This window comes from Fukomys damarensis, unplaced genomic scaffold (genome assembly GCF_012274545.1).
Source record: "Fukomys damarensis isolate Sample0158 unplaced genomic scaffold, DMR_v1.0_HiC HiC_scaffold_23, whole genome shotgun sequence".
Taxonomy (NCBI): domain Eukaryota; kingdom Metazoa; phylum Chordata; class Mammalia; order Rodentia; family Bathyergidae; genus Fukomys; species Fukomys damarensis.
In genome coordinates this window covers 48576682-48601812 of record NW_022900935.1, presented here as the reverse complement: position 1 = coordinate 48601812, position 25131 = coordinate 48576682, and the positions used below count along the sequence as shown (strand labels likewise).

The 25131-nt window shown below is 41.9% G+C and overlaps 1 protein-coding gene across 1 annotated transcript; it reads right to left on the bottom strand.

Annotated features, from left to right (window-relative positions):
• Positions 1-4561: 4561 nt before the first annotated feature.
• Positions 4562-21944, bottom strand: Mettl2a (methyltransferase like 2A). Its single transcript, XM_010637496.3, has 9 exons — positions 21792-21944; positions 21493-21584; positions 20558-20916; positions 19686-19735; positions 16940-17000; positions 13892-14031; positions 11455-11561; positions 9125-9190; positions 4562-5386 (listed from the first exon to the last, which is right to left on the bottom strand). The coding sequence occupies exons 1-9, from the start codon at positions 21899-21901 to the stop codon at positions 5232-5234; spliced, it is 1140 nt and encodes a 379-aa protein (XP_010635798.1). The 5' UTR covers positions 21902-21944; the 3' UTR covers positions 4562-5231.
• Between the last annotated feature and the right edge of the window lie 3187 nt (positions 21945-25131).

Sequence of the window (25131 nt, the reverse complement as noted above, 5' to 3'; positions counted from 1 at the left end):
GCGTGTTAGCACAGAGGTTTGTCAGGCCCATGAGACTGCTGGACCCAAGGTAGGATGAAGAGGGGATCTTTGGGGCCGGGGATTTAGCTCAGGGGCACCTCACCTGCTTTGCAAGCACAGGATCCTGAGTTCGATCCGTGGTACCAGGGGAAAAAAAAAAAAAAAAGTGAGAGGGCATCTTTGTCACTTTTCTTCTTGCTGGAACCAATACTGACAACTTAACGGAGAGATTTGTTTTGGCCTACAGGTTTTAGAAATTTCAGCCCAGAGTGGGCTGGCTTCAGGCAGGAGCAGCCTGAAAGAAGGGCGCGGGTAGGAGAGAGCTGCTCCTGGCAGCCAGGAACCAGAGCAGGAAGGAGCTGGGGACGGAGATCACACCCTCCGGGTCACAGCCCCCGGTGACCCGCCGCCCCAGCAGGCCTCAATGTCTCACAGCCTCACATCCCTTTTGGCCCCAGAGCCCCTGCGATGCAGTCACCCTTCAAAAGCCTCACCTATGAGGGAATGAGGTTTTGGGGATCACTCAGATCTAAGCTATAGTACAGGTGAGGAAGCGATGGCAGCAGCGGTTTGGTGTGAGTTTCAGAGCCAAGAGAGAAGAAAAGGGCATCCATCCATGGGTGGTGGCAGAGGAAGGCAATAGATCGCTTAACAGAAACATGCCAGCCAGGTATGTGCGTTTTGTTGTTGTGTTTGTTCCTGGGGCTTAAACCCCGAGACTGTGAACTGACCTACACCCCCAGCTTTTAAAATTTTAATACTCATTCATCTATTTATTGTGGTACTAGGGATTGGACTCTGGTTCTTAAATATTTCTCTTTTTTTGCGGGGGGGTACTGGGGCTTAAACTCGAGTCCTTGTGTTTGTGAGGCAGGAGCTGGAAACACTAAGCTAAATCCTCAGCCCTGGACCCTGGTTCTCTATACTGAGCTGCATCCCCAGCCCCTTCACCACCCCTTTTGTTTTTAAAAATTTATTTTTATCTTAAATAAAAAAATACATTTTATTGGTACATTTTAGGTATATGACATTCATCACTGGAGATTTGTACCTTTACATAGTTTATTTTTTTTGGCACCAGGGATCGAACTTGGGTGTCATGCTTGTGAGGTAGATGGTGGAAACCCTGAGTTTAATCCCTGGCCCCTAAATAGTACATCTTAATTCTTAGTTTTCCCCTCCCGGCAGCGTAGTTCACCAAACTCCTGGGGCAGCGTTAAAGACAGTCAAGTTGACAAAATGGTGTTTTTTAAAAAGACGGTGTCTTGTTCCATAGTACAGGCCGGCCTCATACCCGTGATTTTCCTGCTTCGGCTTCACAAATGCTGGGATTACAGGTGTGTGGCACTATGCCTGCCTGGGGACCAGTTTTCTTGTTAGAAAAAGGAGTTATAGAGAGGGGGAGAGATTTACAATAAATCTTGTGGTGTCGGGTTGGAATCGAAGTATTGATTTGATCTGCTTTTGTTCCTTAGTAATGAAACCAGTAACTGGGTTTGCATCGAGCTACATCCTCAACCCTCCTTAAAAAAATTTTTTTTTGGTACTGGGGATCAAACTTGGGACCTTGTGCTTGCAAGGAAGGTGGTGGAACCACTGAGCTAAATCCCCAGCCCCCCTTTTTAAAAAAATTTGAAACAGAATCACACTAAGTTGCCAAGGTAGGATTTGAACTTGCAACCCTCTTGCCTCCTCACAAAGTGCTGGGATTACAGGTGTTTGTCAGGGTGCCCGGCTTGAGATGAGTTTTGAGTATGTATTAACAGAAGTAAATGTGCTCTAGAATATATTCCTGAGCTGTCTACTGAGGGCCTGGAACAGAAACACAACGGCAATGAGCATACTTAGTGCTCCACTCTGAGATTTTTTCTTTCTTTTTTTTGGTACCGGGGATGCAACTCAGGACCCTGGAATCTCAAATCAGGCAGCAGCACCAATGAGCTGAAGCCCTGGTCTTCCTTCTTCCTTTTTTAAAGCTCTTTTTAGGTTTTAGTTTCTAAACATCTCTCTAGAAGAAAACAATTCCTTGGGGGCAGTGGTGATTCCAGATCCGGTGGAGAAGTACATATAAGATGAGCCTAGAATAACTAACTTGCTTTGGAAGGACTCAGAGGGACATGTCAAGGTCTCAGAAGTTAGTCTGAAGGAGCTCCCATTGGCCAAATCTGGGACAAGATAAGGATTAAAATAATAACAATAAGCTGGCATGGTAATCCCAATACTCTGGAAGGCTGAGGCAGCAGGATTGTGAGTTCAAGTCTAGCTTGAATAATGTAGTCTCCTAGTGAGACCCTGTCTTGAAATAAAACAAAGAAAGGCACTGGAGATGTAGCTTAGTGCAAAGATCAATCCTGAGTGCTGCACACCAAACGAAAAACCACAATGGATTATAATCATTCAATAAAATGAAAATCTAAACTGGCCACGGTGCTGCATGACTCCACTCTCAGCCATCAGAATCTTCCTGTCTCAGCCTCACAAGGAGCTGGGATTATAGGCATGCATCACAGAGCATGGTTCTTACAAAACACTTCTAGCACAGGACATGATGCAATGGGAAAAACAGCATCACTTCTCATATTCTAGCCGCATATGAATACCCTGAACCAAATCATAATCAAGTCTCATTTGAGAATCTACAAAATAGCCTGTAATCTTGCTTTTTTGAGACATGGTTTCATGATGTCCTTAAATCGCCCACGCTGGAACTGAACTTGGGTTCTGCCTGCCTCAGCATCCCAAAGTGTTGGTATGCGCCGTCATGCCCAGCTATCCTTGTTTTTTTTTTTTTCTCTTTTCATTATGGAAACTATCCCTACTTTCTGAAATTTGGGTTATTAGGAAAAAATGCTTCTCTTGTCACATTTTCACTGAGGTAAAATGAGGCAATTAAGAGAATATTTATTATTATTATTTATTTATTTTTTTTTTTTTTTGGTTTTTTGAGAAAGGGTCTCACTACATCATTGAGCCTGACCTGGAACTCACTACGTAGCCCAGGCTGGTCTTGAACTCACAGCAATCCTCCTGCCTCAGCCTCCCAAGTGCTGGGATTACAGGCGTGCGCCACCACGCCCGGCTATATTTTGTTTTTTTGAGAGTTTCACTCTGTAATTTAAACTGGCCTTGAACTCAAAAGTGTTACCCAGGCTGGCCTCAAATTTGTGTCTATCTCCTTGCCTCAGCCTCCTACTGCTGGGATTACAGGCATACACAATCACGCCCAGATGAGAATATTTTTTTTTTTTTTGATACCAGGGATCCAACTCAGAACCTCGCACATACAAGGCAGGAATGTTGCCACTGAGCTAAATCCCTGGCCCCCAGTTGAGAATATTAAAATTGAAGCTGGGCAAATAATATACATACATATCTATGTATCTATAAATCCAAACATAGCTATGAAGAATTAAAAGTTATTTACTAAATTAAAAAATATACCCAGGGCCAGGGATTTAGCTCAGTGGTGCCGCACCTGTCTCATAAGCACAATGTCCTGAGTTTGATCCCTGGTGTCACAAAACATAACCAAACCAAAACACCCCCCACCAATCCCTCAAAGAAAAGACAGAACAACAATAACAAAAATATACCCTAGCCATCAGGAGGGAACATATACAAGGGATTATGTTTGTTTGGTACTGGGGATTGAACCTGGGACCTTGCACTTTTGAGGTAGGCAGCAGAAGCATTGAGCTAAATCCCCAGCTATAAGGGATTACATGGATGATGATCACATTCACTTTCAAAAGTGATGTGGCTGAAATAGGACAATTCCTTTTGCGTTAAACATTTAAGGGCATAATTTAAAAAAATGAGACAATTTTGCTAAAAGTAAATGTTATTTTTTTTTTTTGAGAGAGAAGGGTAGCACTCTCTGTGCAGGCTGGCTTTAAACTTGTGATCCTCCTGCCTCCCAAGTACTGCGACTGTAGGAAGGTATCACCATGCCTGGTTAAAGATCCTTTTAATATTTTAAGTACACATCAGAAGGGAAACAATGTGTGAAAATTCCAGAGAACTAATGTTTAAAGTGGAGACCACTAGTATTTACTTAACGAGAATACTATATCTGTATTTTTGGTACCAGGGATCGAACTCAGGTCCTTTTGTGTGGAAGGCAGGTGGCAGAACCACTGAGCTAAATCCCCCGCCCCAAAATACCACATTTTTGAAGCCTGTCCTAGGAAAAGCATCCTAAGACAGAAGATTCTTTCCAACTTGCTTTCCCATGACTTAATGGGATAATTAGTCATCGTTTTATGTATGAACTGCAATTGGAAAGACAAGTTACTGGAATCTGAAAATAATTTAATAAAACTTAATAGCAAAGGGGCACTTGTTATATGTAACAACTTTACCTGGAATATATCTTTTTTTTGGTGCTAGAGACCAAACTACAGGGTCTTGCACATACTAAGCACATGCTATGCCGTTTCTATGTTTCTTGTGGTATTGGGAACCAAATAATCCTAGGGCATCTGTACTGAATTATATCGTTAGCCCTTTTTTTTTTTTTTTTTTTTTTTGTATTTATTTTGAGGCAGGGTCTGGCTAAAATGTTGTCTAGTCTGGGCTTGAACTTATGATCCTCCTTCCTCAGCTTTCCAGAGTGTTGGGATTATAGCTGACCGCTGCCACACTTGGCAAATCCTAGTTTTTAAATTCGTAATTCCTATGTATAACATCTCATTTATTAAAAAAATTCATTCACTTACAAAATGACAAGACAGATTGAGAAAAGAAACTTGCAAAAAGTTTACATCAATATTAATGGGCTTCACAGATAAGACAAAATTGTTTATCATGTTCTAGTTTTTTGAGATAGTGTCTTGCTTTGTATTTCAGGCTGGCCTCAAACTCACAACAATCCTTCTGATGTTTACCTTGTTAATAAATAAGTTTTCCTAGGTTCAGGGTTAACATTTTTTTTCTTTGCTGTATGGGGGACAGAACCATACAGTTGAGCTCTTTACCACTGAACCATCCCCCAGCCCTTGTCTAAAAAAAAATTTTTTTTTAGACAGGGTCTTGCTATGCAGTTTAGGCTGGCCTTGAACTCCCAGTGATCTGTCTGTCTCAGCCTCCCGAGTACTGGGATTACAGGTGTGCACCATCAAGCCTGGCCCCTGTTTGAACAGTAACAACATTAACAATACACTATTTATAGATATTCTTTTTAAGAAATCCGAAAGATAATGAGCTTGAGTCAGGTCAGGAGCAGGGGCCCTTCAGTGGGTACTGGGCAGAAGAGGCTTTCGGTATTTGCACTGAATCCAAACTCGGTACATTGTCAACTGTTTTCCTCGGTTCACCTGCAATCGGCGATCCACCAGATTCTGCACCTTTTCTAGTCCCGCAGTAGTGAAAAGTGTGTCCAGTTCATCTGGTTTGGAAAGAGGAGATGTTTATTTTTTTCATGAAAAAGAGAAATTTTGTCAACTACTTCTCATGTTAAAAGTGATTCATGCAGTGATGGCTTGGAAATAGCAAGTTAACATTCAGGTTGGGAAAGCCTTTTGAAGGGTGGCCTGGAATCCAAGGCCCAGCCACTAGTGAAGTTACACACACACACACATACACACACACTTTCTCTGTTTTCACAGTACTAAGGATTGATGCTAAGCAAGGATTCTAGTACTGAGCTATATTCCTTTTTTTTTTGAGAGCCAGGGTCTCACTGTATACTTCAGGCTGGCCTTGAACTCACTATGTAACCAGGCTAGCCTCAAACTCATGGCAATCCTCCTGCCTCTGCCTCCCGGGTGCTGGGATTATAGACATGCACCACCACATTTGGCTTCTTCTTTTTTAAACAAAAAACTATATACAAAAATCTTTATATGTGTCTGTGAAAGCAATTCTTTTAGGGGCGTCATCATTTTATCCAAAGGTTCAAAGTATGTGACTCAGGAAGAACTCAAGAATGGTGTATTCACGAAGCAGTGATAGAAGATGAAGCTTTTGGACGGGTCAAGCAACAGAGGGGCACAGTTCTGGGCTCCTCACTCTGATGCAGCTGCACCTAAAGCACAGCCCGGTGGACAGGCAAACCAGCCAGACCTGAGGATGAGTTTTGCAAGACAGGCAGGTTCTTGTTTTGTATAAAGTAGAGGAAAGGAGAAAACAAAGCAGTGAACTGGAGGCCAGCATAAGCCGTGGCTGCCTGGGGACCAGTGAGCAGTTCAGTGAGTGTGGAAAAGTGGAAACTTCAGGGGAAAGGCTGCTGCGAGGAGGGGCCAGATGGTTTTCCTTGTGAAACGCCCTGAAGACCCTATGACCTGGTGTTCTGGGGACTTTTAGCCTAAATAAAGAACATGTTTTCATACCTTGAGTGAAGAAGTAAACTCTGGTGCCATCGCCTCGCACATAAAAATTTCCAGAGAGACACTGACCTGCAGAAGATGTCACAAAAACCAGGGAAACGCAATCAAATTGCATGAAGATATCAATTTCTTGAGTACACAACAAACTCCTTTACTGGTTATACTAGGTATTCTGCGGGAGGCTGCAGTTTCTCTCTGTTTTTTGGTACTGGGATCTAACTCAGGACCTTGCGCTTGCGAGGCAGGTGCAGTGCCGCTCAGCTACATCCCCGGCCCTGTAGTTTCTCTCTTAAGAGGGGATGGTGCTGTGGAGAAGAGCAGCTAAACAGGAAGAGTCAACTTCAGTGTTGGGTAACACAGATGATTCTTAGCGTTGTGTTCTAGACTTGTTCGATGAAAAGAATTTATTTTTATTTTCCCACTTCTAGTTTAAATTAATGGCATAAACTTCGCTAAAATAAAAAAAACAAAACAACAAACAGAACCCCAACAACAACAACAAAAAACAAAAAACCTCACAAGCCACGCGGCTGCCAAGTTCAAAACAGCCACCGTTAATTACTATTTTGGTGACTCTTCTCTTTCATGTCTTTCTGTTTTCACACACATATTCATGTACATGAAAACTCACTGTTTTTATCATGGACATGCCTCACCTGCTAATCTCCCTGGCCTTACAATCTGGCACGTAATCCTTCTATCTTTCTGAACGTCTACTAAGTATATATACTTTTTTTTTTCTTTTTTCTTCCAGTGATTATTATTCTTGGGACTAAGTTAAAATAATCATGTAAACATTGCTTTTCTCACTTAGTAATAAAGACAATCCTCCAAACTCAGTGGTACAGGAGCCACGTTAGGGGTATTTGCAACATGCTTTTTCTTTTTTCTTTTTTGGTACCAGGGATCGAACTCAGGACCTTGCACTTGCCAGGCAGGAGAGGCACTACTGAGCTCAATTCCCCACTCCTACAACATCCTTCTGTCCAGAGGCATTAACTTTGTTTCCAAGATTTTGCTTAAACATATATATTATGTGCCTTAAAACAAAACAAGGTAGAATGATTCCCCCAAAGACTGTTGGACTGAATAACATCAGGGTGCTTTAAAGGAGACCATGGCTGAGATGAGCATGGAAGTAGACACCTGTAATCCCAGCACTCCGGGAGGCTGAGGCAGGAGGATCTCGAGTGTGAGTGAGCAGCTTAGCAAAACCCTGTCTCAAAATAAAAAACATAAAAAGGAATGGGCATGTGGGTCAAGGTGAAGGCTGTGGATTCAATCCCAGTATGGAAGCGAGGAGAAAAAGGCCACAGTAATTTCTATTTCTACCAGAAATGGAGAAGTGTGCCTCTTTCTTTGATCAGCAAAAGGGTTATGAAGAATCATCTCTACATCTACTTCTTGGAAGTTCTGTTTACTGGCCATACAGATATGCTCTTATGTGAATGGTTTTTGGGCTGGGTCACTGGGCTTTTCCTTATCAACTGCACAACAACCTTTGGAAAAGACTGTATATCTCTTCAATTTGTCACTTGTCTTTCAAGTTTTTTATTTTTTATTTTTGGTGCTGGGGACCAACCCATTGTCTTCAAATTTTGTTTACTTATTTGGATTGCTGGGAATTGAACCTAGGGCACTATGCACGCCAGGCAAGTGCTCTACCACTAAGCTACACCCCTAGTCCTCTTGTAACTTTGATTTTCTGGCACCAGGGATCAAACTCAGGATGTAACCTTTTTTTTAAAAAAATAAATTATTTTATCTCTTTCCCGCTTGTAAGCCCCCCTTCTCCATACCAGGGATTGAACTCAGGACCTTGCACTTTCGAGGCAGGTGTGGCACCACTGAGCTAAATCCACCCCCACCCCCGTAACTTTTTTTTTTTGAGTCAGGGTCTCACTATGTAGTTGAGACTGACCTGGAACTCACTATGTAGCCCAGGTTGGTCTCGAACTCAATGTGATCCTCTTGCCTCAGCCTCCGGAGTGCTGGGATTACAGGCGTGTGTCACCATGCCTGGCCCCTGTAACTTTTTAATGGCATCTACACACACACTTTCTCTGTTTTCACAGTACTAAGGATTGATGCTAAGCAAGGATTCTAGTACTGAGCTATATTCCTTTTTTTTTTGAGAGCCAGGGTCTCACTGTATACTTCAGGCTGGCCTTGAACTCACTATGTAACCAGGCTAGCCTCAAACTCATGGCAATCCTCCTGCCTCTGCCTCCCGGGTGCTGGGATTATAGACATGCACCACCACATTTGGCTTCTTCTTTTTTAAACAAAAAACTATATACAAAAATCTTTATATGTGTCTGTGAAAGCAATTCTTTTAGGGGCGTCATCATTTTATCCAAAGGTTCAAAGTATGTGACTCAGGAAGAACTCAAGAATGGTGTATTCACGAAGCAGTGATAGAAGATGAAGCTTTTGGACGGGTCAAGCAACAGAGGGGCACAGTTCTGGGCTCCTCACTCTGATGCAGCTGCACCTAAAGCACAGCCCGGTGGACAGGCAAACCAGCCAGACCTGAGGATGAGTTTTGCAAGACAGGCAGGTTCTTGTTTTGTATAAAGTAGAGGAAAGGAGAAAACAAAGCAGTGAACTGGAGGCCAGCATAAGCCGTGGCTGCCTGGGGACCAGTGAGCAGTTCAGTGAGTGTGGAAAAGTGGAAACTTCAGGGGAAAGGCTGCTGCGAGGAGGGGCCAGATGGTTTTCCTTGTGAAACGCCCTGAAGACCCTATGACCTGGTGTTCTGGGGACTTTTAGCCTAAATAAAGAACATGTTTTCATACCTTGAGTGAAGAAGTAAACTCTGGTGCCATCGCCTCGCACATAAAAATTTCCAGAGAGACACTGACCTGCAGAAGATGTCACAAAAACCAGGGAAACACAATCAAATTGCATGAAGATATCAATTTCTTGAGTACACAACAAACTCCTTTACTGGTTATACTAGGTATTCTGCGGGAGGCTGCAGTTTCTCTCTGTTTTTTGGTACTGGGATCTAACTCAGGACCTTGCGCTTGCGAGGCAGGTGCAGTGCCGCTCAGCTACATCCCCGGCCCTGTAGTTTCTCTCTTAAGAGGGGATGGTGCTGTGGAGAAGAGCAGCTAAACAGGAAGAGCCAACTTCAGTGTTGGGTAACACAGATGATTCTTAGCGTTGTGTTCTAGACTTGTTCGATGAAAAGAATTTATTTTTATTTTCCCACTTCTAGTTTAAATTAATGGCATAAACTTCGCTAAAATAAAAAAAACAAAACAACAAACAGAACCCCAACAACAACAACAAAAAACAAAAAACCTCACAAGCCACGCGGCTGCCAAGTTCAAAACAGCCACCGTTAATTACTATTTTGGTGACTCTTCTCTTTCATGTCTTTCTGTTTTCACACACATATTCATGTACATGAAAACTCACTGTTTTTATCATGGACATGCCTCACCTGCTAATCTCCCTGGCCTTACAATCTGGCACGTAATCCTTCTATCTTTTTGAACGTCTACTAAGTATATATACTTTTTTTTTTCTTTTTTCTTCCAGTGATTATTATTCTTGGGACTAAGTTAAAATAATCATGTAAACATTGCTTTTCTCACTTAGTAATAAAGACAATCCTCCAAACTCAGTGGTACAGGAGCCACGTTAGGGGTATTTGCAACATGCTTTTTCTTTTTTCTTTTTTGGTACCAGGGATCGAACTCAGGACCTTGCACTTGCCAGGCAGGAGAGGCACTACTGAGCTCAATTCCCCACTCCTACAACATCCTTCTGTCCAGAGGCATTAACTTTGTTTCCAAGATTTTGCTTAAACATATATATTATGTGCCTTAAAACAAAACAAGGTAGAATGATTCCCCCAAAGACTGTTGGACTGAATAACATCAGGGTGCTTTAAAGGAGACCATGGCTGAGATGAGCATGGAAGTAGACACCTGTAATCCCAGCACTCCGGGAGGCTGAGGCAGGAGGATCTCGAGTGTGAGTGAGCAGCTTAGCAAAACCCTGTCTCAAAATAAAAAACATAAAAAGGAATGGGCATGTGGGTCAAGGTGAAGGCTGTGGATTCAATCCCAGTATGGAAGCGAGGAGAAAAAGGCCACAGTAATTTCTATTTCTACCAGAAATGGAGAAGTGTGCCTCTTTCTTTGATCAGCAAAAGGGTTATGAAGAATCATCTCTACATCTACTTCTTGGAAGTTCTGTTTACTGGCCATACAGATATGCTCTTATGTGAATGGTTTTTGGGCTGGGTCACTGGGCTTTTCCTTATCAACTGCACAACAACCTTTGGAAAAGACTGTATATCTCTTCAATTTGTCACTTGTCTTTCAAGTTTTTTATTTTTTATTTTTGGTGCTGGGGACCAACCCATTGTCTTCAAATTTTGTTTACTTATTTAGATTGCTGGGAATTGAACCTAGGGCACTATGCACGCCAGGCAAGTGCTCTACCACTAAGCTACACCCCTAGTCCTCTTGTAACTTTGATTTTCTGGCACCAGGGATCAAACTCAGGATGTAACCTTTTTTTTAAAAAAATAAATTATTTTATCTCTTTCCCGCTTGTAAGCCCCCCTTCTCCATACCAGGGATTGAACTCAGGACCTTGCACTTTCGAGGCAGGTGTGGCACCACTGAGCTAAATCCACCCCCACCCCCGTAACTTTTTTTTTTTTGAGTCAGGGGCTCACTATGTAGTTGAGACTGACCTGGAACTCACTATGTAGCCCAGGTTGGTCTCGAACTCAATGCGATCCTCTTGCCTCAGCCTCCGGAGTGCTGGGATTACAGGCGTGTGTCACCATGCCTGGCCCCTGTAACTTTTTAATGGCATCTTTTATCATATGGCATTTACAATTTCTTACATAATCAAATATTTTCCTGAAAATAGCACTTCTAAAGTAACTGTCTTCCCTTGTATATTAAATGGTTTTACATACAGGACTTTAACTCTGGAATCTATTTCCACTGAATTGAATGTTGTTGGCAAAGCCATGTTTTTCTTTTTTCTTTTTTGGTACCAGGGATCGAACTTGGGACCTTGTGCTTGCGAGGTAGGCAGCAGAACCACTGGGCTAAATCCCCAGCCCACCATCACTTTGATTACTGTGGCAAAATACCTTTTTTAAACCGGAGCTGAGCCATGTCATAACGGCCATAATCTCGTAGAAGAATCACCCCTCCAGACTTCAGAAGCCTGCTCAGTCTGTTTATAGCTTTCTGCATCCTGTGGAACAATGAGGGATAAAGTTTAGGTTTCCTTAGGCACAGCGTTCCTTTTCATTGGCGCACAACCCCCCCAAAACCAAAGGAGTTCCTAACTGTGATATACCAACCCTGAAACTAGCTTCTCCGCCCTTGCTGTAGTTCGTAGACCAGAAGACGACCTGCTCCGGGAACATTGTTATTACACTGGCTCCCTTCCTTGGGGTCCTGGCATCATCATGCCTGCCTTGGTTGGGAGCCCTGGCCATTAAGTATGGGACTTCTAGTCACTCTTCTGCTGCTCCACTAGACCTGAGCTCTCTCAATGCAGACTGTGCTGTTTCCAGAATGCTAGGATTATAGGCACGTACTACCACGCCTGGTTTAAATGAATCTGCAGTTTATGTGGTGATACAATCAGCACACACTACTACAGGTACAGTGTTCTACATGTGACTTCACTTTTCATGGGCACTGCTAGCTTTTGCATGTGGAATATTCACTATGTGGCTTGGTCCCTGGTGTGCTGCTATTAAATGTGGCAGAGACCTGAAGGGTCATTAGGTTACTGGGGATGTACTGTTCAGGGGACTGTGGGAACCTGCTGCCTTCTTCTTCCTCTTTTGCCTTCTGGCCATGAGGTAGTCTATTTCTGCTCTCTACAATGTGCTGCCCTGTTGCAGGTCTAAGAGCTAAAGGACCAAATAACTGGAATATAGCTTGGAAATAACAAGCCAGAATGAACATTTTCTCTTTATAAACTGATTACTTCAGGTATTAATTTATAGTGACAGAAGGCTAATACATGCAGTATTCTTCAAAAATTGTTCAGTGTAGGGTTACGCGTACTTACATTTGGGAGCACACGGGCTACAAACTTTGAAAACATATTCCAGGGTATCGTAACATTCCTGTGAGACCAGATGACTCTGAAGCTACTCTAAAGGAAAAGTAGGCTGAGAACTAGGTCAACTGCTCCACACTCCGGCCCAGCAGAGCCACGACTGGGTCCTTGCTATCCTGAGTCATGTGACCTGATTTTTCTGATACCTGCTTACTTTGACCTCTAACACTAATTACTTCAGAACCTTTGGCCTTGACAGTCACAAATTAGACAGCTGGTTTTTGGTTTTGTTTTTTGAGACAGGGTCTAAGTAGCCCAGGCTTTCCTCAAACTTGTGGTGACCCTCTGGCCTCAGCGGAGACATTTCAGGTCTCGAAGGAACTACACTAGTCCCAGAACTCTGGTGTTCGGTACACACCAAGCCCTTACCTCTGTTCTGACTCAACTTAAGTCAAATAGTGTCAAACGCTTGTATGGGATTAGCCAATGGTGCCTGAATCTCTCTGACTGTACTGCCCTGAAACAGTTCCATGGACTACTGTACACAAGGTCTGAGGTTTGCTTTTCATTCTTTCTTTGTTAAGAGATAAGGTCACTTTATATTGTCCAGGCTGGCATCGCGCAAGCTTCCTGCCTTAACTTCCTCAGTAGCTAGGACTACAGGTGTGTGCCCGTGTGCCTGGCTTTGTGTGTACGTGGTATGAACTGAATCCTGCCTGTACTTACTAAGCAATCTATCACTGAGCTATATCCCCAGGCCCCTGCATGTAAGATTTTAATGGTATCTTTTTAAAGTACAGCATTTGACTTTCCTTTTACTGAAACCTGATTTTGTGGAATTCTATACTCATTTCTGCAAAACTTAAGCTTTAGAAAATACCCAGGTTGAGCTTCAATGTAAATTCTATACTGTTAATAAGTTTGTTTTATTTCCAATACTTAGAAGACCAATAATGAGATATTATCTAAATTTTTTGAGGCAGCCTGTGTAGTTCAGGCTGGCCTTGAACTCACTATGTAGCCCAGACTGGCCTCATACCTGACAATCCTCCTGCCTCAGCCTCCCAAGTGCTGGGATTACAGGCATGTTTGCCACTACACCCGGCTTCTAGTTTTTCTTTTTTTGAGGCAGTCTCACTATGTAGTTCAGATTGGCCTCTAACTTGTAGCAGTCCAGGAGTCCTCAGCCCCCACAGCACTGGGATTACTGGCATGTGCCACCACACCTGGCTACAAGATATTGTCTAACAACTGTGGTACCCACAACTTGGAAAAGGAGGCCTTGAGATTATCATACCCTGTAAATTACAGACTGTTCTTCCTTCACAGCGAAGAACCAAGCCTGAAGGTAACTGACACAGAAGGTAGATGTCAAGACTACGAATGAGGTGGCCTCTTCATGTCTACTAGAACATAAATGAAACACTTTCTATTTAGGACTTTACCTCAAGGTCTCTGACCAAAACTTTGCTTTTGTTAGGCTATTATTTAAGGGACCTAAAACTTACTTGTCTGGAACAATCGCTGAAAGAACAAATATAAGAACGATGACATCAATACTGTTCTCAGGCACTGGGTAACTCTGATCTTCATCACAAAGATCATGAACAAAGGCAAAACATCGAGACGGGTTGTATTCTGAGTTTGTCTACAGGCAAACAGACAAGTGGGGTCAGAAAATGTGCAAACACCCTGGAGAAAAGATTCTCTTGCTAAAATGTCACTTGCAGTCACTACAGCACAAGGTTTTCTAGGGGGACTTATGGAGTAAGAATCAGACCAACCAAGGGGAAGTCCTGTAGAACTAAGTGGTACTATTAAAATTGAATATTCTAATTCCTTTCATTCTTTTTTTTTGATGCATTTTCCGTAATTACCATGTATGGAATCAGATCTGAGGATTGGAGAATGATCAGGAAAACAAATGACCAACAAAGAAAAAAACTTCAGAGGGGGAAAGACGAACTATATTTTAAAAGCACGATTTAAAACAATTACCTACAACGGCCAGGATTTAGCTTAGCGTGCAGCTGCCTGCCTCGCCAAGTACAAGGTCCAGAGTTCAATCCCTGGTAACAATTAACAAATAAAACTCAACTGTTTAAAAAACAAAAGCAGTGGCACATGCCTGTAATCCCAGCACTTGGGAGGCTGAGGCAAGAGGATCGCTGTGAGTTTGAGACTAGACTGGGCTACATACATAGTGAGCTCCAGGTCAGTCTCAATTACATAGTGAGACCCTGTCTCAAAAAGCAAAAATAAACAAGCAAAACAAAAACAAACAAAAAACAAAAACAAAAATGCCCTACAGAATACCACATAGACCACAGAATTCTCCAGGAAAATCCACTTCTTTAGATATAAGAAAATTTAATCTACACTTTGTTACTATACAATTAAGGAGGTAAGTCTTGGTAGTCACCTGTTTTTTTTTTTTTGGTATCAGGGATTGAATCAGGACCTTGTGCTTTCAAGGCAGGTGTTGGAACCACTGAGCTAAATCTCTGGCCCACTGTTTTGTTTTTTTCGAGGCGAGGTCTTGTTATGTAGCCCAGGCTGGCCTCAAATTTGTGGGAATCCTCCTGCCTCAGCCTCCCCTGAAGGTGTTTGCTACCATGCCCAGCCACTCATCTGGTCTTGAGCTACAATAATTCAGAAAGATAGAACCACCAATTCCTGGGCTCCTGTGCTAATAGAAGCATATATTACAGTTAAAAGATACATTTTGGGGTACCTTCCCCATACATTTTAGTCATGTCAAAAATGTGACTTTGGACTATTATCAAGGATATATAAAGAACTCAAAACAATCAGTCCCCCCAAATATAAAGACCCGATCCAAACATGGGCATCCGAAATGAACAGACATTTCTCATACAAAGAAGTAAAAGCAGCAAGAAAATATATGAAAAAATGTTCCACATCACTGGTCATTCGAGAGATGCAGATGAAAACAACACTGAGATTCCACCTCACCCCACAAAGAATGGCTGCTATCAAGAAATCACACAATAACAAATGTTGGCGGGGTTGTGGGGAGAAAGGAACCCTCCTCCATTGTTGGTGGGAGTGCAGACTAGTGCAACCACTATGGAAATCAATATGGAGATACCTCAAAGAGCTTGGACTGGAGGTTCCATTTGACCCAGCCATCCCTCTGTTGGGTATCTTTCCAAGAGAACTAAAAGAATCATATCACAGAGAAGTATGTGCACCCATGTTTATAGCGGCACAGTTTGTAATAGCTAAATCTTGGAAACAACCTATTTGCCCATCCGTTGGAAACTGGATAAAGAAGTTGTGGTTTTTCTATAAAATGGAATATTACTCAGCCATAAAGAGCGAGAGAATAGATTCATTCATAGGAAAATGGATACATATTGAAGATATACTCCTAAGTGAAATAAATAAGTCCCACATGTGTAAATACCAAATAGTTTCCCTGGTGTGAATATTCTGCAACAATGCATAAGATTCTAATAAGATTACTGACATTTAGAAATGGGAGGAAAGGAGCTAAAGGTGTAGGGAAGGTGTGATACGTAGGGGAAGAACAAAAAGGGAAAAGAAAAAAATGTGAGAGAATGAAAAGATGAAAATAAAGTGTTTGTAGATGGGGAGGAGAGGAGGGGGTGAAGGGAGGGCAGAGGTAAGGGGAAAAAAATGAGAATCAAGACTTGCCATGTAAAGGTACAATATCCCAACAATGAATGTAACTGTACTGTATCCCTAAATGTACCAATAAACTCAATAAAAAAAAATGTGACTTTGTTCCTCACTGGCCAGAGTGGAGTCAAATAGGGCAAGTAATTTATGTCACCCAGACTCTGGGGACTTTGGAAGTGGAACAGCCTCTCTGGTGAGGGTCTGTGAATACCTGAATGGGGTGGGCTTATAAGCGACTGGGAAGAGCAAGCATGTCAGGATCAAGTACAAACACAGTAAACCCTACTAGAAAGATGGGTTAAAAGAAAAAATGGATACCAGGCAGTGAAGGGTCAGCACCACGAGCTGATGGGTGCTATGATAGGAGAGGCGGTGCCACCTCACTAGCTGCCTGCTTCCTCTGGTATCTGACACCTTTTTAGGCCTGGGCTATGCACTGTACCCTTATCTTCTGTGAATTTCTCTTTATTGCTTGGGTTTATCTACTTGTTTCTTGTACCTTAACCCCAACTGAGCCAAATCATTTCCTTTTTTTCCTTTTGGTTTTTTGAGGTAAGGTCTTCCTATATAGTTCAGGCTGGCCTTGAACTCACTATGTAGCCTAGGCTGGCCTTGAACTTGCAAAGATCCTCCTGTCTCAGCCTCCCAGAGAGGCAGGATTACATACATTTCCATGCCCAGATGAATCTTTTAATTTCAATCCTTAAAATAAGTTTAGAGAAGTCAAGAACCCTGCACAGAGGTTTGCAGTCAAGTGTGCAGCTCTTTATTCCAGTTTGCTTCAGTAAATCTTTTCAGGCCACAATACAGGAACACAGTGACTTTAACTTTTAGAAGACCACCTTTTCCTTTAATTAGTAAAAATTACTGATAGGAATCACTGTACTTACCTGGACCAGTTCTACAGCTGCGGAAGAAAAATCACAACAATAAACAAAGAGGCCTGGGTCACTGAAATGGGTAGAAAAAAAGAACAAAACAATTAGGCTATAAATTGGACTATATTATTGTCTTCGCTGTATAGCAGTCAAAACATCAAATGGGAAGCACTACTGTACCATTCATCCAGAGACACTTGTTAGAACATACATATGTTAAAATCTTTAAAAAAATCTATATCTTCCTTTAGGTCCTACAGATACAATTACTATAATATTAGTTTTATCAAATGCTTGATGAGTTTCAAAATAACATCTTAATTTTCTTTTCTTTTGGTCCTGTGGATCAAACTCGGGTCCTTACTCTTGTGAGGCAGGTGGCAGAACCACTGAGCTAAATCCCTGGTCCATTACATCGTATTTCCTTTGTCCACCAAAATCTACTTTGCCTCCCAATCAAGCCTTGCCTGATGGAGCCATGAGCATCTTTGTGTCTTTCTTCTCTCTGAGCTACTGTGGCTCTTCCTCTGCACTAGGAATCCAGCTGTGTCTGCCTGCCTCACTATACAGTGAGTGATGTGACAGCAGAGATTACATCTTTCACTTATTTGCTCACCAAATACTTGCTATCTCATTATGTGCTGGATGTGATCCCAGACGCTGAGCAGGCAAAGGGGAACAAGAAAAGTCCCAGTGTTTCTTTTTCTTTTGGTACTGGGGACTGAATTCATGAACTTGTGCTTGTGAGGCAGGTGCAGTGCCACTGAGCTAAATCCCTGGTCTTCAGTGCTTATTTTTCTTGTTATTCCCAACATGCAGCACAACTGTTAGCATGGGTAGCAATATACAAAATGTTAAATTGATATCAGTACCTATTAAACTGCTTTCAAGTATGAAACACATTTATTTTTTCAAACATTTATTTAGAAGACATCAAAATATAAAACAGCTTGTAACTCTAGAATTTATTGTTTAAAAAATGTTAGGAATCTCTGACAGTAAGCATTAAGGAATTACAAGAAACTTAGAAAGGCTGCAATGACTTCATAGTGAATTAGACTGTATTAATTGGGGAAGTTTTTTTCTATAGGTTTTTCTCTCTCTCTCTCTTTTTTTTTTTTGTTCCGGGGATTGAACTTGGGACCTTGCACTTGGGAAGCAAGCAGCAGAACCACTGAGCTAAATCCCTGGCCCTTCTAGAGGTTTCTGACCTAGAATCTGAAGGAAGGAAACAATGTAGTATAAATAAAAGGACATTTTGGGAAGCTACAGAGTCAGGACATGGAGAATGTGATCAATTTATTTAGGAATAAATAACAAGACATACTTCCTAGGATATAAACCTGTATAAGGCTATGGTAAACAAAATGAAATTGAGTAACAGACAGTAAAAAGCCTGTGTTAAATTTTAAGAAGGTAAATTACATCAGCAGTGAATTCTAATAAGGTACTGAACACAGTAATCTCATTTAAGCTACACAACTAGGCTGGAGGTGTGGCTCAGTGGTACAGCACTTGTCTGGGATGTGTTTTCCCTGGCAAGATCCTAGGTTCAATCCCTAGTACCACAAAACAACAAAAGGTACAATTAAGCTCGGGAGAGGTTGCCATCTCCACTTGCTTTTACCCTCACTGATGCTTCTTTTTTATCCTCATTGATAATTTTAAAATTTTATTTTGAGACAGGATCTCACTAAGTTGCCAGGTTGGCCTCAAATATGTGATCTCCCTGACTCAGCCTCCTGAGTTGCTGGGATTATAGATGATGTATTCAAGGGTGTAATCGTCAAGGATTACATATTACCATTTTTAATTACATATTATCAAGGAAGCCATATTACCATTTGGCATGGATACTAAGAGCATACAGTACATGGAAACAACTTTATGTAGGTCAGCTTCCTGCTGGGTGTGAGGGAGAATGCCTATAATCCCAGTATTCTAGGAAGCTGAGGCAGGAGGATCACAAATTCAAGTTCAGCCTGGGCAACTTAATGACTTAGCAAGACCCTGTCTCAAAATAAAAAAGAAAAAAAGTCCTGGGTTCAATCCCTTATACTAGGTGGAAAAAAAAGAAGTTAGCTTTCTTAACTCCACCTCAGGAGTAATAGCTTAGCCACTGATTGTTCCTTACAGAGAAAAAGAGAAGAAAAATGGAAGTCTAACAGGCTTTAGTCCTTACTTTATTAAAACCTGTGTGTGTGTGTTGCTGGGGATCAAAACTAGGGCCTTGCACACACTATGCAACTGCTCTGCCACTGAGCTGTATCAACCCTCCACCACAATAATATATTTGTTTTTTCAGTGCTGGGGACTGAAAACAGGTACTTGTGTACACCAGGCAAGTGTTCTATCACTGACCTATACTTCCTAGCCACTGTAGCAGGTTTTAAATCTAATTTCCCTGACAACAAAGGTAACACGTATAACATTAAATAACCCATAAATGGACAGTGTAGAAATCTAAATCCCTTGTAACCTATGCTTCTTGTTGATTATGGTTGACAGTTTGATATAGTAAAAGTTGTTTTTTTTTGAGACGAAGTCATGATCTATAGTTCAGGCTGGCCTTGAACTCACTATGTAGTGCACAGGTTGGCTGCAACCTTACAGTGATCCTTCTCTCTCAGCCTCCTGAGTGCTGGGGTTTCTGGCGTGCACCACCATGCCTGGCTTTGATCTTTAAAGTTTTGAAAAAACAAAACTCTGCTTTTCTCCTCTTTACTGTCACATAAATTTGACAACATACTGTACTTACTTGTTAGTTTGTAAAATTGGAAAGACTGTGTTTCCCACACCACAACCAACCTGCAGATAGGAATAAACTATTAATCACAGAAGAGAATCTATTATTATTAATTTCCTGAATCTTCATAATAATAAACAGTAAATAACCTTGTGCATTTAGGGAAAGTATACTACTAGCCATAACATTTCCTTTTTTTTTTTTGTGATCCTGGGGATGGGACCTGGGCCCTTAAGCAAGCTAGCTAGGCAAGCACCATACCTCTGAGCTACATCTTGGTCTTGACCTCAGGGACCCTTAAGGAGACAACCAGGACACAACGAAAAGACAGGGCTTCTGTTAATAGAGGGAAACTGGTCTAGAAAAAGACATGGGCTCTGCCTTTACTTTTTGAGTTCTAGCAAATGGTTCTGTAGATGAAATATTTTCTTACTGAGGTCCATTATACAATTATTGGACAAAAAGATCAAGTTGAAAAGTTTAGAAAAAGAGGAGCACAGTAACCCTGGGTTTTTTTTGTTTTTTTGGTACCGGGGATTGAACTTGGGCCTTTGCACTTGCAAGGCTGGAGGTGGAACTGCTGAGCTAAATCCCCAGCAACCCTATTTTAAATAAAGTAGTAAATGCAATTATGAAGCTGAGAGGAAACAGTGCCCGGGTGCTAAAGGGGCTTGTTCAAGATGAGTGTGTAGTTCCCTATTTGTGAGTTTCTTTTAAGAGTGTCCATACAGACACTTTCTCAGCTCAAAAAACAGAGGCAATTAGGGCCAAATCCAGTTACTTTCATCAAACAGACATCACTTTCATGGTCAGCTTTTCTATTCTACCCAGTGTGCAAAATATGACAATTTAATTCCACTACCAGGACAATAAAACAAGGTTACCTCAAGTATTCGGTAGGTGGCTGAGGATCCAGGAAACTTAGCACAAATTGGCAGGTGATTGAATTTCTCAGCGACAGTTTCCTTCTCAGGAGGTAACTGTGTTTTATGTCCCAGGCAGGTTGAAGAACACTTGGGGTGTTCTCCACTAGTTGTTAAACCAGTTCCATTCTTACTGCTTTGGCATTCAGAGATTTCATTCCTCTTGTTCTCCATGAGCAAATCCTTCAAGTGATTTTGGTTTTGGCTAGGTGCCAGCTCAGGGAATTCCGTAAAAAGCCAGTGTCTATCCTTGAAAAACCCATTTTCATGAATTCTGTAGAAGTCATTCCAGTATTTATGGGCATTAACCTCATAATCAACTGTAAATATTTAAAAATTATTTAATTAGGTCTCAAAACTCATTTATATCTGATGTCAATTGTCCTACTTCAAAGACACATTAGCACCAGTCATGTATAACATCTCCCAATAATGTTTATAATCTGTTCACTTCAAATCTAGTTTCAGTGCAACTTTTTTTTTTTTGTACCAGGGATCGAACTCAGGTTTTTGAGCTTGCGAGGCAGGCGGCGGAACCACTGACTTAAATCCCTGGCCCCTTCAGTGCAACTTTTAAGCAAAGTGTACATTATGTAAAAAGTACATCCTCTAAGATGATCACGTGATCACGCAGTTCCCATCAACACGATTCAAATTCAATCATCAGAAAATGTTACCTTCCCTTAAATAAAACCACGACAACCCCTAAAATCAAAAGCAATGCACTCTCAATGACCCGGCACGATTTTGTTAAAAAGCCACCCTTTTCTCTCCTCACTTGTCTCCCTCCTCTCCCGTTCTGCATCAAGCCAGCAACAAAGGATCTTGGGCTGTAGTTCTCTGGACTCTGGGGAAGGCGACGGCCGGCGATACCCTCAGGCCCCACCTGGGCGCACCTTGTTTCTCTTGGCACACCCGCTGGGCACTGTTCTCCTGCACTTTCCTTTCGGCAGCCGCAGCCTGCTCTTCCGACCACTCCACATTGTCCCTGGGAAAACCAAACATGGAGCTTAGGAGCCTCAGGTCTCAGTTGTGGGCAGGGAGGGTCGTTGGCTGGGAAGCACCTCTCTCCGGGAGGAGAGCATCTCAGGCAGGGCAGCTGGTCTAGTGGTCGGGTGGTCAAGAGCTTCTCGAAGCGCTCAGGAGCTGCGGGACGGGGTCGAGTCGCAGGTATGGTGAGGGGCAGGGCAGTTACCAGGCATTATGGTGAAAGACACTCGACGGATCGCTCAGGAACCTGCTCCCGAACTGCTCCCTCTTCCTGACCTGGGTTGGGGGCGCGCCCTCAGGGTACGTATCAGCCATGCCACCGGAAGCCGGAAATGCTTTCGTTTCTCAAGAGGGAACTTCCGGCGGGCCACGCCCCTTCCGGAAGGCTCGGCGTCTGAGCGGGACCTTTTGCAGCTCCAGCTCTCGGGTAACTACGTTGGGTTTTCTCCTGCTGGGCTGGCCGGAGTTGAGGAAGAGGTCTCTGGGGAAAGAGACAGAGTTGGCGGCTATTCTTCCGGTGTCATTCCTCCTCGAGGAGGCGCAAGTGGACTGGCACGCTGGGAAGAAAATGCGAGATCTTCCACTTAAGCCGTAGTTCCGTTCTGGAGTCTGAACAGTTTCGCCGATTTCCCTCTAGTAATTATGCAAGAGGATTTTTTTGGGGTGGTGGTGGTGGTGGTGATGGTACTGCGCAATGAACCCGGGAGCTACATTCCCAAGCCTTTAAAAAAAACTTTATTTTGCGGTAGGTTCTTTCTAGTCACTAAATTGTCCAGGCTGAGCTTCCATTCCGTCATCCTTCTGGCTCAGCTCCCAGAATGCTGGGATTGCCGGCATGCGCCGTCACGCCTGGCTAAATTTGGAAAAGCCTTAAATCTCTTCAAAGAGATGACGGTATCTAGACCCACTGTGGAGCTGATAGCCAGAACTGAAGAAAGTAGCAAGCAACAGGAGGAAACGGCAATTTCCCAACTTCTGTGTCAGCTACTCACATTTTATGTGTTTTGGGGGTGGCCAAGATTTTGGGGGGTAGATGAAATGAATCCCGAGAAAGCAAGGCTTATCCATCAACTCCGGTGAACAAGTTTTGAAAAGTTGTATAATCATTTGCGTTTTTCTGTCACCCATGGCCGGACTTAATGAGCACAGTCCAGACTGTAATAGATACACGCAGTTTGTAATAATGCATTTTTAGCCTTACATTTCTATTTCCATTATTACCACAAAAATATAGGAGGAAGTATGCTGTTAATATGAAGTTGGTTGAGAAGACATCGAAGAGACTTGCTACATTTAGAAAGAAAAAGAAGCAAAGGGTTATTGAAATGGTGCAGAGCTAGACAAGAGTACCGTTATATTCCATTGCAGATTGATTAATTTTGCGGTACTGGGGGTTGATCTCGGGGCCTTCACATTTACCTACCTATGTACCCATTTCAAAATGATCTTACTTTTGAGATGAGGTCCCAGGCTGGGCTCAAATTAGTGATACTCCTGCCTCATCCTGGAAAAGCACAGTACTGGGATAAGCTCCGTCACTCGGCTTCATTGTACATACTTTTTATGGGTAAAAGTAAGGGTGAAAATGACAGACTACTTTTCCCACCAAAGAAGTGGGAAAACACTGTATGCTCTCTGACTAGGAAGAAAAAGACACGAATTAACTAACAAGATTGTGAAGAATACATACCTTACTCAAGACAAAATACTTTTGTGACATTTTGAACAAAATCTTCTTTCCAAAAAGCAAGTACAAGGATTGCAATCATTTCTCAAGGTCAGCTATTTGCAGGTAATGTGGTTGATTTATATTTGTTTTTGATGTATTCTTTCATGGAAGGGCTTTCTCCAAAAGCTGTGTGTTCCCTTTCAGCAGTTCCACTACATATTTTCTTGCAGAAAGCTGAAATTGTTTTCACTTGAAATTACTGTATTAGTTTCAATAATTGGAGCCATTTAAAATATCCAGCCTTTGGGCCTTTCTTGTGAAATGCTGTACTTAAAAAAAACAAACAAACCTAAACTTGATTTTACACAGTTATCTTTGGCCTGTAAAACTCATTTTTAGGTTTTTTTTTTTTTTTTTTTTTTTTACCATCTTTTGATGTAAGTACAGTACAGTTTTTTTCTTTCTTTCTTTTTTTTTTTTTGTACCAGGGATTGAACTCTGGACCTTGAATTTAAGAAGCAGGTGGCAGAACCAATGGGCTAAATGCCCGGCCCAACTATGAGTTTTTAGAAGTTTGGAAGAGATGGTTGTGAATTCTCTGGTGTCAGACTTTACTATATACTACACTGTTTCAGAGAAATGTAGGGTCCCTCTGGTGGTGAATAATGATAATTTCTAGCTCAGTGGGTGGCATGGTTTGTAAGCTGAAGGTTAAGCGCTCCTTCTGGATTTTTCCCTTGGGTGTTAGTCCAGGATAAAGGTAGTTAATTGTTTCATGCTTTTCTTTCATTTCCAGTCAGTGAGACTTATGGGCTTTTTAAGCACATAACTCGAACTGAAGCCTGGAGAAGGATCTTTGTATCCTAATTTGTGCTACTTGAGGTTTCACAGGATCTTTTAGCAGCCCTATATAATTGTATAAACTGGTTTAATAACTTTAAAAATAGCTTGTTTTTTTTCTTATTGCAAAATGGATGTTTATTATAAAATACTTAGAAGTGTAGATAAGATAAAAGAAAATGGTCCACTGTTCCTTTAGCTCATTAACACTTTGTTTTATATCCTTTCAGTCTTTCCTTGTAATTTATATAAATAAATGCTGTATTAAAATAATTTCAAAACAAACTGTACCCTTTTTTTTCCCCCTTTGCACTGAGGATTGAAACTAGGGCCTTCACACTGAGCTACATCCCCATCCCTTTTTATTTTTTATTTTGATACAGGGTTCTACTATGTCACTTAGTTGTCCAGTTTGTTTGTTTGTTTGTTTATTTATTTGGTACTGGGGATCAAACTCAGGACCTTGTACTTGCAAGGCAGGTGGTGAAACATTGAGCTAAATCCCGGCCTTTTTTTGAAAGAAAAATTCATTTATTTTTTAATTGTACTTAAAAAATTTTTTTGGTACCGGGAATTGAACTTGGGACTCTGCCCCCAAATTACCAGTTGAGTTGTCATAGTGAGGTTGTTTTTTTGTTTTGTTTTTTTGGTTGGTGCTGGGGAGATTGAATTCCAGACCTGGCATTTGTGAGAAAGGCAGCAGAACTACCGAGTTAAATCCCCAGTCTTTCCAGTTTGTGCATGAATTTCTGATCCTCCTGCCTCACCCTCCCATGTTATGTTTATAGGCATGTACCACTGATATAGGGGAATAGATGTAAGTTCCGAACCTGCCAGGTAAACTTGAGTTTGTGTTCTCTAAAATCAAAGAATGAATTCTAAGCACAATGGAGGTTAAGAGTAAGAAAAATTTACTGAGAGAAAGAAAGCTTCTGTCTAAGAGAGACAGAAGGGAGATCCTATTTCCCAGGGGGCTTTTATGTAGCAAAGCCATGAGGTGAGGTGGGTTCAAGGTGGGACAAAACTATGAGACCCA

Bases quoted from the DNA above. Each gene is read 5' to 3' on its own strand.
- Mettl2a (XM_010637496.3), bottom strand. From the start codon at position 21,901: ATGGCTGATACGTACCCTGAGGGCGCGCCCCCAACCCAGGTCAGGAAG. The intron at 17,001-19,685 runs GTAAGTACAGTA...TACCCATTTCAG, and splicing joins CCAATTTTACAAACTAACAA to TGACCCAGGCCTCTTTGTTT. The intron at 11,562-13,891 runs GTAAGTTTTAGG...ATTGTTCCACAG, and splicing joins TCAGCGATTGTTCCAGACAA to GATGCAGAAAGCTATAAACA.